At 37.5% G+C, this 15003-nt stretch overlaps 1 protein-coding gene across 1 annotated transcript; it reads right to left on the reverse strand.

Annotated features, from left to right (window-relative positions):
• Window positions 1-706: 706 nt before the first annotated feature.
• smim14 (small integral membrane protein 14) lies at window positions 707-10479 on the reverse strand. The gene is made up of 5 exons (XM_053480367.1): window positions 10291-10479; window positions 9716-9806; window positions 8038-8086; window positions 6346-6494; window positions 707-2209 (listed from the first exon to the last, which is right to left on the reverse strand). Exons 2-5 carry the CDS (start codon window positions 9788-9790, stop codon window positions 2171-2173), a joined length of 312 nt encoding a protein of 103 aa, XP_053336342.1. The 5' UTR covers window positions 9791-9806; window positions 10291-10479; the 3' UTR covers window positions 707-2170.
• Between the last annotated feature and the right edge of the window lie 4524 nt (window positions 10480-15003).

A 15003-nucleotide genomic window follows, 5' to 3' on the forward strand; every position in this document is an offset into this window, starting at 1 on the left:
CACTGAAAGCGTGTATCATGGGGGAAAATTAAGAGCTTCAAAAACATTGGAGTAGCGGAACCTAGTTAAATAGATGCTATATATATATGTGTGTGTGTATAAAATGTTATTTATAATTTTTTTAATTATATATATGGAAATACTGAATGATTGTGTAGACATGATAAACATATATAACTTAATTAGTACAGCAAATTAGTACAGCATATAATATAATGCCTAAGACATTTTCACAGTATATATATATAAAATAAATAAATACTAGCGATATAATATACTATTATATATATATATATATATATATATATATATATATATATATCCCAGGTGCTACTTATTAGCAGTAATTAAATGAGATTTTTACTAACTCACTCTGACTCGCTTTTTGCATTTTGTATACAAGGTCAAGGGGGATCTGGAACCTATCCAAGAGGACTTCGGACACTGTGTACACTTTTTTTTTTAAATTAAAATTACACTTCTTGAAGATTGGCTTCATACATTATTTAAATTGTTTTTTTAGATGATCATTGGAATTTGTACACATCATAAGTACAACACGTTTGTAATGTGCAATAACATCTGCACTGAATTAGCATGAGTCATGATGTCATAAGGCTGTCGTAAGTGTGACGCAGGGAGTTGTTTCTCTCCGTTCAACCACCCTTAGTGATTAAAACCAGATGGAAGAAACACAGACACAAACTATATCATACAGATTTTATTTAACTGTCAATCATCAGTAACCAAAAGTGCATAGTTGGAGCCCTTTCTCTTAGAGCAAGTTATACTTAACTTAAAATATGAAAGTACTAATTCAGGATCATTTTCAGAAATATACATATTTGATAAATGATCGAGAAACTATGTGCCTCAGAAACATGTGAAACAGGATTATATGTAACCATATTACAACACAGAGACAGTGTCACTCTCACTCAATCATCTTATAAACCGCTTTATCCTGTTTTCAGGGTCACGGGGACCTGGAGCCTATCCCAGGAGTCTTAGGGCACAAGGCAGGGTACACCCTGGATAGGGTGCCAAACCATCGCAGGGCACACACATATACACTCACACTCGTTCGCACACTATGGGCAATTTGGGAACGCCAATTAGCCTAATAGCAAATCTTTAAATGGTTAATAGACAATCATCATGTTAGCTACAGTCTTTATGCTACAGACTTTTAGAACACAGTCGAAGGTCCTTAGACGTTAATAAGTGAAAAGATTATAGCAGTAAAATGTACTATGAACCCTGAACTGTTGTAGTTTGCCAAATATTCAGTTTTAGTAATTGTTTTTAATCATTAGCTATTTAGCAGTAAGTTGATCACATCACAACCAAATGAAACAACACATTTGTATGCAACTTAAAGCTATGGTTAGGTTGAGTACCAATAAAATGTGTAAGTTGATGGACAATCAAAAGGCGGCATCTTAAACATACATTTGAAACTTTGGGATTAATGCCACAACAAACCTTGACCGTGAGACAAACTGCCCCCATAGTCAGATTTACATAAATTTATTTTTTCTGTACCTGGTCCTAAGTAATTCGTCCCTACAGTCCACATCTCTGCCTGTATCCTAACTCCTACCACACCCACACACCATTTACTCAGCGTTCTTGTTACGCTTGTTACCACAAGAATTAAAATAAAGGAAAAATGTGCACTGACTGGTGTGTTAAGAGTACAAGAATCATATTGCACCACTGCCACTCCCCGTGCTCTGACCTCATGAATGAGATCAGAAGGGACCAAAAATGACACAACTTTTGCAGAAAGCGATACAACCTCCACCCTGAAAATACACCCCCATCTATAACAGGCAACCTTACTGTGAATCATACAGTCTACGATTAGTCATGGCGTCTTAAACCATTTCTACAAATTGCTTAACACAGACATTGTAGCGTCATAATTTTTTTGGAAAAAGATAGAGATTAGTTGTTTTTAAAAAGACTTTGTCTTAATTATTTGTATTTCATTAATCACATCATGTTAATACCTCCTAGATTATTACGCAAAATGAAAATGTAATCAAATCATAACTGGCAGAAGAGTAAGAGCAGCCGTTCAGATGGAAGACAAGGCGGGTCTAAAGTTCCGGTCATAGGTGAAAGGTCTTGGTCATAATGCGAAGCCGGGAGCGCTGGTTTGTCGCTAGTCTACCGGAGGTGCTGGAGGTTCTCTGCCATTATTCTGAAGGGAAAATAAAACAAACATACAACAAACATAAAACAGGGTGAAGGGTGCAGTGCAGTGTGCAGTAGACTGGATACTGATTACATATTTGATTAACAATTAAAGTTATGAGCATAACTAAAAATAATATTAGCTTCAAGTCACTATCCTGACTCAAACAGTGCAGAACACAGCACTTCATCACACTCACCCATTAGATTGAAAACAATGTGGGGGAAGCATTATACTAAGTGTTTTAAAACATTATCTTCGCTATTAGCTTTCAAATAACATTTTGTGTTTTGCATGCTAGCTACTGTATGATTCATATGATTGAATCAATCATAGCGACAGCAACCAATCATGGGCGAATAGCCCTGTTTTCTGAGTGTGTTCGAAAAAGAAAAGTCAGCTCCTTCATGTGCCTCAGAGTAAGCATATGTTAGCCTGTGCCCTCTGTGGTAGTATGACAGTTGGGAGGAGGACATAACTAAAATTAAAATGGAAATCTAGGGAAAATCCCAATCTATATATTTTTCCACCATTTCTTCTTTTCATGAAAGTAAGGGCTGAAAATAATTCTTTTAAAATGTCACGTGAGACATAAAAAAGCAGTTTCTTTTGATATTACACATTGTAACGCATAAAGGACCGTTAAGGAACACAATAATCCCAATTTGTTCTTGACTTGCTCTTTAAAAACCTTTTGCTTAAAACAAAAAATAAAAATAATGAACAGTAAAACATGGACGACCATGTTGGGTTCCAGCCCCTTCAGACAAGAACAGCAATCTGCACAAAACTGAACAGACCTAATAGGATTTCTTTTCCTAATCTTCAACTGTCCCGAATTAGTGAGTCTGTGCCCGGAGATCAGCAGTTAGAGATTTACTCCATCAGCCAGTCTGGCACTAAGAGTCACATCTTACATCACATTTTTTACCCTGTTCTGACAGGTGATGTCAAAGGGGTGGGCTATTTTAGGGCAGAAAGTGAATAGTCATTTCTGAATGTTGATGTGTTGGAAGCCTGGGTCAGAGCATCTCCAAAACAGTTCACACAGAAGAGTTACTATAGTTGAAAAAAATTGATGCTGCTTCTAATGAAAAGGAGTCAGAACACACAGTGCATCATATTTTGTTGTGTACAGGGCTTCAGAACCACAAACTAGTGATGGTGCCCATGGTGACCCATGTCCACCACTGAACGGGCATACAATGGGCAAATTAGCAGCCAAACTGGACTATAGGAAGGAGGTGACCTGGTCAGAAGAATGAAGTTTTCTTTTACACAAGGATGGCAGAGTGTGTATGTCTATCACTTTCCTGGAGAGGAGCTGGCACCAGCATGCACTGGGAAGAAGATAAGCTGGAGGAGGCAGTGTGATGCTCTGGGCAATGTAAAGATTACTGCTGAGTCCTATCCTTGGGTCCTGCCATTCATGTCAATGTTACTTTGACATATAGAGTTGAAAAAGTTTACATACTGTACACCTTAGCCAAAACATTTAAACTCAGTTTTTCACAATTGCTGAGATTTACAGTAATCCTAGGAATTCTAGGCGACCGGTGCTCTGGTGCAGTCAAAACAACCTGGAGAAACAAGCAGAGAATGTACTTCCTGCGCCAACTGAGGAAGTACGGTCTGCCACAGGAGCTGTTGATGCAGTTCTATACTGCAGTCATTAAATTTGTCCTGTGCACATCCATCATCGTCTGGTTCTGAGCAGCCATAAAACAAACCGGGAGCAGACTGCAGCAAACAGGAAAAACAGCAAAGACTGAATATTGGCACTCCCCTGCCCACTTTTCATGACTTGGACTTTATAAAAACCAGACAACGGGTAGAAATAAATCACTACAGACCCCTCTGTAGTGATTTACACTTTACACCTCATTTTCTGGGATCTTCCAAACTGTTTAAAGGCACAGTCAACCAAGTGTATGTAAACTTCTGACCCATTGGAATTGTGAAAGGTCACTCAGGGCCACATAAATACCTCAACTTTATTGCCCTTCTGCCATTTTGACACAACTTTCAATGTATGCTTGCGGTCAATGTCCATTTGGAAGACATATCTAAGACCAAGCTTTTACTTCCTGTCTGATGTCTTAAGATGTTGCTACAATATACCCACACAATCTGCCTTCCTCATGATGCCATCTATATTGTGAAGAGTACCAGTACCCAACCAGCTCCACAGTATAACGCTGTTATCCCCCCCTCCCCCCACCTCATGATTGGGATGGTATTCTTTAGCTTATAACCCTACCCTTTTTCCTCCAGACATAACGGCCCCATGGTGTTTATACAGGTGCAGTATTGTTGGTACAGATGAATCTGGTACCTCCAGGGATTTGGAAATTGCTCCCAAAGATTACCCAGAGGGCCAAAGTTTTTTCTGAGCTTGGCTGATGATGTCTTTTGATTTTCCCATTATGTCAAACAAAATAAACATTGCGTTTGAAGTGACATCCACAAGAACATCTCAAGTTAACTTAAATGATGTCAAGTAGCCTATCGGAATCTACTGAAGCCATGACAACATTTTATGGAATTTTTCGAACTGTTAAAAAGGCAGAGTGAAATATGTGTGGGTAACTTTTGGTCCACTGGAATTGTGATATAGTAAATTATAAGTAAATAATTTGTCCGTAAACAATTGTTGGAAAAATTATTTGTGGGGCAAAAACGTATTTAGTCAGCCACCAGTTGTGCCAGTTCTCCCACTTAAAAAGATGAGAAAGGCCTGTAATTTTTATCATAGGTATACCGCAACTTCAAAAAATCCAGAAAATCACATTGTAGGATATTTAATGAAAATTACAGACCTCTCTTATCTGTTTAAGTGGGAGAACTTGCACAATTGGTGGCTGACTATATACTTTTTGACCCTAATGTACTCAAATACCAGTAAATCTGTAAAGTGGTTAAATATCAATTTTAATGACTTAAACATAAGTGGATGTAAACTTTAGACATCATCTGTACCACCTAATTTAACATTGTTCCACAAAAAAGTACACCCCTTCTTGGAAACAGTCCGATGCAGTGAGAGTCTTGGTACCAGATATCACGGCACACCTTCAGAGCTGTCTGGTCGCACAAAAAGGACCTATATAATATTGGGCAGGTCATACCTGATTGGTGTTTATAAAAGTAACAAGCCTCTGTACCTTAGATGACTAATGATGAGAGCAAGAAATCATGGATTCTAAGGGAACAAAGTCAGTCTTACTAAAATTAATGGAAGATGTAGAAGTTTGGTCCTCATTTGATAGTAACGCCATAAATAGGCAAGGGCAAATACTAATATTTGAAGAGTAATATCTCAGTAACATATACAGTTATATAACAGTAACATTTATGTTATGTTATGTAATGTGAGCAAATCAAGTCTGCTGTGTTTTAGGTTGGGCTGTGGCTCAAAATAAATAAACTACATAAAGCACCAACATGCACATAATTCTAATTCAAATTTTGATGATGAATAATGAGTCATAGTAAACTCAAGAATCATAAAGGGCCAGCTGAAGTTCAAGTCTGTAGTTCATTTTATGCGATTTTTTTAAGTCAACCACTATCTCTAGTGTGCTTTATATTGTATGTGTTTGCTGTGATGTTACAACAACCTGCGCTCTGGAAAGGCTTTCACTTACATTCTGGGCTGGACTGTGGCTGTGTGGAATGGCCCATTCAGCCATAAAAGCATTAGTGAGCTCAGGCGAGATGGACAGGGGCACAGTCAGTTTTCTAATGTATCTCAAATATGGTTAATGGGCTTAAGATCAGTGGTTTGTGCAGGACATTCGAGTGCTTCCAGTCCCATCCTGGCAAGCGAAATCGTCATAGTCCTTATTTTGTGCATAGGGACATTGTCATGCTGGAACAGGATTGGTTTTGACATTCAAGACAATCATGTATTTCCAACCTTATAATGGTCAGGTGTCCACATACTTTTGGTCACACCGTGTACATGTAGTTAATGCCCATAAAGAACACTCAAATGTACTAATTTACACTATACAGGAGCATCAATTCCTGTTAAACTATTACACTTTTTATCATAGCATTTAGTCCACACCGGTCTCATTCACTGTCACTGCAGTTTTACAGCATATATAACTGTTGTTGGGGTTTTTGGTATAACTTACAGTAAAGGGACTAGTGGGTTTGTTGGAAGTTCTGGGTCCTCGCATGCTGGTAGGGCGAAGCAGGAAGAGTACCAGTGCCAGCACCATCCATCCCATTATAATCATGGGCAGTGTCAGATCGCCCCCTGTTGGAGAACCGGGTCCTGGCACTGCGTACACCAAATAAAGAAGTCAAATCAGCATTTAAGACAATTCTTTAAAACAGCAAAGAACTTAGGCATAATTAATACAAACAGATAGTAAACTTGCACAATTTAAGTATTTTGTAAAAGTAAAAACATTTAAATATTTTGAGCCTTTCCTACAGGACACACACTGGCTCTGTGACAGTCCAAGAATTTAAACTCACAAGCAATACCTTGATAAGTTACATTTCCCCTGTACCTACTCAGAAACACTGCTTACACTGTTTTCATGTGATCCATTTGATATTTGCGTGAAGAAAATGTGGACATTTGAATAGGTTTGGATGCGACTGGACTACTGAACAACCATGAACCTCTGCTCTACTACGAGACATCTCCTACTTAGCAGCTCTTTGTCCATGCATATGTTTAAAAGACAATATTGTATCTTTGTCAAAGACAGCATGTCCTTAAAATCTCTGTATATGAATACTTTTTAGCAAAGTTTTTTTTTTCTTAAGTTATATAATTTTTTTTAGAATGCCTTTGAACACAGGAAGGCTATTGTGTGTGTGTGTGTGTGTGTGTTAATTTCTCATATGCATTTTTTGTGAGACCCTGTACCTTAGATGACCTTGTACCCTAGATTGGGTTGTTAAAGGTCTGGCATGATCCTGAAACTGTCATATCTTTGAACCTTTTTATAGTAAAGACTACAAAGTTTAAACAACAGGTGTAACATTAGATCATTATTTTAAATACGGAATAATCCCACACATGATATACACCTAAATCAATACACAAGGTTTTCAGAATTTTTGTCATGGCTTATCCGCTGTAAATTCTTCACAATAGGCTCCACATCACTGACCAAGATAAAAGCGTTTACAAAGTGTATGCATATATACATGAATATGGTGTATGCATGTTCACCCCACATTTGGATGGGTTTCATCTGGGATTTCTGATTCGCTCCTACTGTCCTAAGATGGATGGTGGATGCTTTGGTTATGCTGACTTGCCCCTAGGTCGGAATCAGCATGTGAATTGTGGCCTGTGATGAAGTGGCATACTATCTCTCTATCTATCTATCTATCTATCTATCTATCTATCTATCTATCTATTTGTTGTATCTATCTATCTATCTATCTATCTTGTGTTTGTTTGACTGATGTTTGCACAGGTGTTCCATTACAAGCGTTCTTATTAAGTAACAGTAGGGCGGCATCAAAATCAACTTTATGTCTTACTGTGAGGAAATATCCTCACCTCAAAAATATACACATCTAATGATTAATACATATACTTTTTTCTCATTTTCAAAAAGGTTGCCATTTTCATAGTTTTTATTTCCCCATTTTAATCACACACGGTTGATAAATGTGTGACAAACCTATTTTATATTGGTCATTTTATTTATTGATTATTTAAGGGAAATCCCAGGAATAGGGCCTTGCTCTGTTTTCTATCATATCTGTTAAAGATTTGCATAACTCCCTGTGAATGGAAAACAAAGTTTGTTTTATTTAGTGTGTCTCTTTTCAAGAAAATGAATGAGCAAACTTACATTCCTGAAGGCACTCTGTGTCTGTGCAATACGACTGCGATTGCCTCAGCTGTGGATAAATTTCCAATGACAAAAATTGCAAAATCAACCAGGCAGGGAGAACAAAAATATTTTTTACATGCTTTAAGACGCTTTTTTACATCATTATTATATCATTATACCTTCTGACATGATGCAGCCCATAGCACAAAGCTTGCTGATGACTAGTTTGTACAGGAACTGCGGTTTGCACACTGATCTTATCTCTTTGCTTTGTGTTAGCCGTCTATGCTTCATGATATTTCATCTTATTGTGTTTAAGTATATGAAGTCCATGAATCAATTACAAAAAAAAAAAAAAAAAACCTAAAACATTTTCCCACCTACTGCTCACAACACTAGCGCCCAAATCCTGGTAGGACAGCTCATTACAATACACCACACCTTTTATGTAAACTAGCTAGGAGAACTTGTGCAATGAGGGAGTCACACGTCCAGAAGGATGGCCAATGATATCCCTATTACACCCAGCAGTGCCAGATTACAATGCAGACAGTCCTTGTGTTTAGTTTCACTGAAGTTCCACAGAAATCCAAGGAAGTAGATGTTCCTATGAGGTCCTAGCCACGGTTCTAAAAGTTTATTTCTGCATTTCGAATGAGTTTTAAAGGTGGACTACGGTTTGTTTTGCGGAACTACAGTTAAATGCTGATTGTGCAAATTACATCCTCTTAATGAAACCACCCAAGCAACAAGTCTTTTTTTTATGATTTTCAAGTTAAGTTATAAAAACACAAACCCATGACATATGAAACCTGAGAGTTTGAACGAGGTGGTACAGTTATTGTACACAGTGGCATTTTGAAACTGTTCTGCCGGTTTGGTTGATAAAGGAAGGGATTTAAAAGAGCTGACCTAATTGTAAATTGCAGACCTTCCTGTTCTTGATGACCAGAGATTTAGCGAGTGAGATATCTGGTTGAAATCTAATACGAAGTTAAACAAAAAATGTGGGTGTAAAGAATTCAGTCGAGGTTAATCGTACATTATATGAACAGAAGTATTTGGCCAAACCTGCAATTTTATTGTATTCAAATACATATATTTCGATACAGAGTCAATCCCCCTTTTGCAGATATAACAGCTTCCACTCTTCTTAAAAGGCTGTCCACAAGATTTTAGAGTGTTTCTGTGGAAATTTGTTTATGAGGTCAGGCACTGATGTTGGAATTTCCGTTCCAGTTCATCCCAAAGGTGCTTAATGGGGTTCAGTTCAGGGCTAGTCAAGTTCTTCCACACCAAAGTCATCAAACTATGTCTTTATAGTCCTCGCTTTGTGCACTGTCATGTGGAAATATAAAAAGGTTTTCCCCAAACCACTGGGAGCATAACATTGTCCAAGATGTCTTGGTATACTGAAGCATTAAGATGATAAGAGAATAAGATGCCTGGATGAAACATCTAAATTAAATAATCAACAGGTTTGGCCAAATACTTTTGTCCATATAGTGTATGTGACATCTGTGTTTTGTAGGATTGCTTTTAAGAACTAAAATCTACATAATAAAGACTCCCTTACAGAGCAGAGTGATCAGACATTATTGATATAGCAATGCAGAGAGTAGAACTGATGATTGTATTTCAATTTATTTCTTCTTAAGAGGTAATGAAACGAAAGACAAATAAAGGCGATTCTTACAATGTTGATGAGTCTCCTCATGGCATGCTCATGCGAGCAGATGCATTCACAGGGGTCAAACCCTCCTTCTGCCATCAGTGATCAAGGCTTACTGCATCAAACAGACATTTAGAAAATAACATTTGTGGTCATTTTGACCCAGGGTTGTTTCATTTATACAGAATGTTCACATGGACACAATCTCATCACAAATCAAGGACAGCAGGATAAGACATGTTTAAACAGATCTAAGGAAGAAACAAACCAGGGACATGAAAGATTTTTTTACTTTTATTAAGTGTTTGCTACAATGTTACTGCAATAACACTGTAGCAAATCCTGTCTGTTTAATAAAATAAACTAAGTTATATTAAACAGATAAAGAAAAAAGAAAAAAAGAAAGTAAAGAAAGGCACATCCTATTAAACAATTCATGTTTAAAAACTGCTTCTGGGAATGAACTAAAATGTGTGAATTAATGATTAAACGTTAAATTATAACAGACTGACATATTTCAAGAAACTGTTAAAAATCATGAACTGTTCTATGACATCAGCATTAACATGAACAAAAACAATAACAAAACGATTTCTTACCAAATCAGTTACACAACAGTTTGTACCAGTTACATCTGAGTATATACAGAAACCTCTGTGCAGATGTTACCCGAACCCACTTGCAGCACGAGATAAATAATCCCCCGTGTGTGTGTGTGTGTGTGTGTGAGGGCCGAAGGTCCGGCTGCTGTTCCGCTTCTGTTTTGATTACGCGTTCCTGCTGTGCGTGCGAGTGCGAGTCAAAAAAGCCACGTCGCAAATCTCGCGAGAGTTTATGAGTGAGGGGCGGGGTCAGCGGCAGTTCCTTTAAATCGATTTTCCGTTTCATGTTACACCGTTAAGTAGTTACTACCTCGCGCCTGTAGATGGCGCCACGAAGCGCATTATTTTTTTAAACGTATTTGTTCATTTATTTATTTATTTTGCTGAAAACTATAACAACCAATTCAAATAGCATAGGCAATGTAGGATGAAAAAACTGCAGTAGGTAACACTGTTGAGTAAAACAAAACAAAAAAACACACAAAAAAAAAGGGGGGGGGGGGGGACACTGTACAGGACCTAAAATGTTTCGCATTGACTCACATAAAAGTAAAATTCTTTTGAAAAAAAAAATATTTTCAAGTATCTCATAATTTCATTTTTAAATACAACATAGATGGGTGTATTATTAATAAATTTACATTTATGAATAAAAAATTTATATTTGTTATAAAATGTATTAAGACATTCAAATTATAGCTACTGTAACAAGGGCTAACTTGTGCAAATTGGGCCAAAAGACATGCAGATTAGATAAACAAGCGTTTCCAACATGCCTGTAGTGTGTAAATGAGCATGTGAGTGTGTGTGTGTGTGTGTGTGTGTGTGTGTGTGTGTGTGTGCCCTGCAGTGAATTGGGACCCCATCCACAGCGTACCCGCCTATTGTCCTAAGTCTCCTGGGCTCCAAGTTTCCTTTGACCCTGTACACAGTATAGACAATAAGTGAGTGATTGAGTAATAATATGTAATATATGTCAGTCACCCCAAACTATGTAATTGTGGTGTTATTGTTACACAAAAAGCGTTTTATTTTAAAATTGACAACTGTAGAAAAATTGTTCCTGAGGTCTCCAGGTGAAGAGCACCGGACAAATGCAAAAGCCATGTCAGCTGTCTCTCTTCGTTTGTTTAAAAATGTCATAATTTATTTTGTAATTTTATGTATAGCTTTCAAGTTCGTCATTTTATAATTATAACTTTCAAAAATTGGACATAAAAACTGATTACATCTAATAATTAATTGATTTTGATGTAATTGAAAACCATGTGGTCCTACTCATGGAAGCAATTTTGTAAATAGTTAGATTTTTCTCTAAATTGCCATTGGTGTTAAATGTTGTGAAAATCTGCTCATTTTGTACATTACATTATTTCCATCACTACCATTATCTCCTCTTGCATTAGTTGCCATTATCAACAATAACATTTATTCATACTGAATGTTTTGCTAGTCTTAATTGATAGTTTGATGAGATCTTTTGGTAATGAGAAGATAGTGAAAATATATACATAAAATTATATTCTGCATTTAATAAACAGTCTCAAGTAATCCTAGAATAAAATACATTATTTCCCATATTGCTTTTCCTGTATAGGGTTCCCTATATCCCTTGATAGACCCTGCAACCCTATACAGGGAGCTCACAAGGCAGACGACACCCTGAATGAGGTGGCAGCCCATCATAGGGTAAATGCTCACACACAATTGGGCAAACCTGTTAATTATTGATTTCAGGCGTTTCAATCAAACACTAAATGCAAAGTGGGAACACCATCAAGTTTTTAATTTATATATTTGGGCAATGCTATGAGATTGGAGAACCTAGAACAGGGGTGCTCAAACTTATAATTAAACTGTACAGATCTGATCTTCTCTCTGAACTTTCTATTCAAATTCAAAGGACTGGAACAATTAAGCAATAAGCAAATTATTAATAAGCAAATAACTTTTATTAAACTTGCTTATTTACATTAAATGTAAATTTACTTTTTCTCACAATTATTTTTATGGATTTTTGCATTATATTTTAATACCAAAAAACACCTGTCTCCTGTCCAATGTCCCACCCCATATATATCCAACAACATCTTACTCTCAGCCACAAAAAGAACTCCTGACAGAGATAGTCAAGTTTTTATACAGACATCATGAATTGTACAAAAGGTGTCCTGACCTCTGTAGAAGTTCTTATTTTTTCCCTTTTGCAAGATAAGTTGACCATTGACCTGAAGTAGGTAATTGACTGTCGTTCCATTTTGAGACAATAACATGCTGGGTTTGCAACAAGCAGAAATGAAAAATCATTTTCTTCTTTATATTTAAAAGATCTTTAGGAAAAATATGCAGAATACATGATTTAGCATCTACAGGAACATCACTGTCTATAATACTAGAAGTTATGTACAAGGTTTCTTCCCACACTTTCTTAATTTTCTCACATTCCCACATACAGTGAAAAAGTGTACCTATTTTACTATTACATTTAAGACAGTTATCAGGAATATTAGGATGAACTTGTATAGTTTTACAGTAGTTAGATATGTTCTGAGTAACCATTTATTTATATTAAACCATTAATAGTTTGGACAATATGACAGGTGTCTTCCCAGGCCTCTACTAAAATGGCACTTTGAAGATCGTGTTCTCATGCAGATAGATAAGAAAGGGAGTTTTACTTTGAACCTGTAAGACGTATATTATAAAACTTTGTTAAATGACCTTTGCTATGAAAATGATTCATGGTGAAGAGGACTTAATGTGTTTATTTATAAAACCGCTAAATTTAAGACATTTATAAATGTGTTTTCTTGCGAGGTTTTAAACAAAGTACATTCACGTTTAATGCAGTCTGAAACTAAATAAATGTAAACCCAGTGAACAACAAAGACAAGTTTCAGATTCTGAAAGGTGTTGAACTCACCGCGGCGTGGACGCGCATGGAAAACGCACGAGCGTCGCAGCGATGTCGCTCTTTCGTGAGCGCGCTTGTCGCACTTCTTTATTTAAAATGACAAAATTCAATTAGGTGTTTAAACATTGGCAGATCAAAGGCGGGTGTGTCCGCTATACTGAAACACTGAGCGTTCTGTTCTGACGTCAAACACGGAAACTATCACGATTAGCCTCATCTCTGGGCAGGATCGCCGGAACGATATATATATATATATATATATATATATATATATATATATATATATTTTTTTTTTTTTTTTATTAAGTTTATGGTAGGAAACATACACTTTGTTACATTGTATTATTGCATTGATAATTTAAGGTGTGGTCCGGGTCCGAACTGATTTGCCATGGAGGTCGGATCTGAAGTTTATACAGATGCCACAGATGCACTGAACTTGTGTGACACAGACTGTATAACAGGAAATGGTTTATTTTGCCTATTTTGAAAGTCACCTTAAATTCAAAGAATATAAATATAATCCAAGCTTGCTATCTAAATCACTTTTCAAAGTCTATAACAAAGTATTAAGTACAGGTACAGACCAAGACAGGCAACCTCCAAAGATGTAGTATTCACTCACTCTTCAACAATACCACTTAATCCTGTATTCAGGTTCATAGGGAGCCTATCCCAGGAGACTTAGGGCACAAGGCGGGGTAAACCCTGGATAGGGTGCCAAACCATCGCAGGGCACACAGACATACACACACTCATTATGGGCAATTTGAGAACACAAATTGACCTAACCCACATGTCTTTGGACTGTGGGAGGAAACCGGAGTACCTGAGGAAACCCACCAAGCATGGGGAGAACATGCAAACTCCATGCACACAGAGATGGGAATCGAACCTGGCCAGGAATCAAACCCAGACCCTGGAGGTGCAAGGCGACAGTGCTAACCCCTATACCACTGTGCCGCCCAAGAAGTAGTACACTCACTCACTTAGTCATCTTCTATATGGCTTTATCCTGTATTCAGGGTCACAGGGACCTGGAGCCTATCCCAGGATGCTTAGGGCACGAAGCAGTGTACACCTTGGGCAGAGTGGCAATCCATCGCAGGGCAAACACACATACACACACCCACACACCCATTCACAAACTACGGGCAATTTGGGAACGCCAATTAGCCTAACCTACATGTCTTTGGACTGTGGGAGGAATCTGGAGTACCGGAGGAAACCGACCAAGCACGGGGAGAACATGCAAACTACATGCCCACAGAGATGGGATTTGATCTGGGCCAGAAACGAACCCAGACCCTGGAGGTGCAAGAGGACAGTGCTAACCACTACACCACTGAGTTGCCCAAGAAGTAGTAAACTGTTTTTAAAATAATAATGTTTAAGGCTGGCATAAATGCCTAGTGTTTAGCACTGTGGGTTCGATTCCTGCCCTTTAGGTCTGTTTGTGAGGAGTTTGCATGTTTCCCACGTGCTTGGTTGGTTTCTGCAGGGCACATCGGTTTCCTCCCACAGTCCAAAAACATGCAGATTTTTAAATTCCCAATAGTGTGTGTGTGTGTGTGTGTGTGTGTGTGTGTGTGTGTGTGTCCTGCGGTCGATTGTTACCCTGTCCAAGGTATACCCTGCCAAGTGCCCTAAGTCCTCTTAGATATCATTCAGTCCTCCTGTACAGGAAAGGCGGTTATAAAAGATGTAGATAAAATAAATTTTAGAAACTTGTAAATATATCATATGGGTTTCAGACTTGCTCAATTATCCACAAGAGCATTAGCGAGGTCAGCGCT

This window comes from Clarias gariepinus, chromosome 20, assembly GCF_024256425.1.
Source record: "Clarias gariepinus isolate MV-2021 ecotype Netherlands chromosome 20, CGAR_prim_01v2, whole genome shotgun sequence".
Taxonomy (NCBI): domain Eukaryota; kingdom Metazoa; phylum Chordata; class Actinopteri; order Siluriformes; family Clariidae; genus Clarias; species Clarias gariepinus.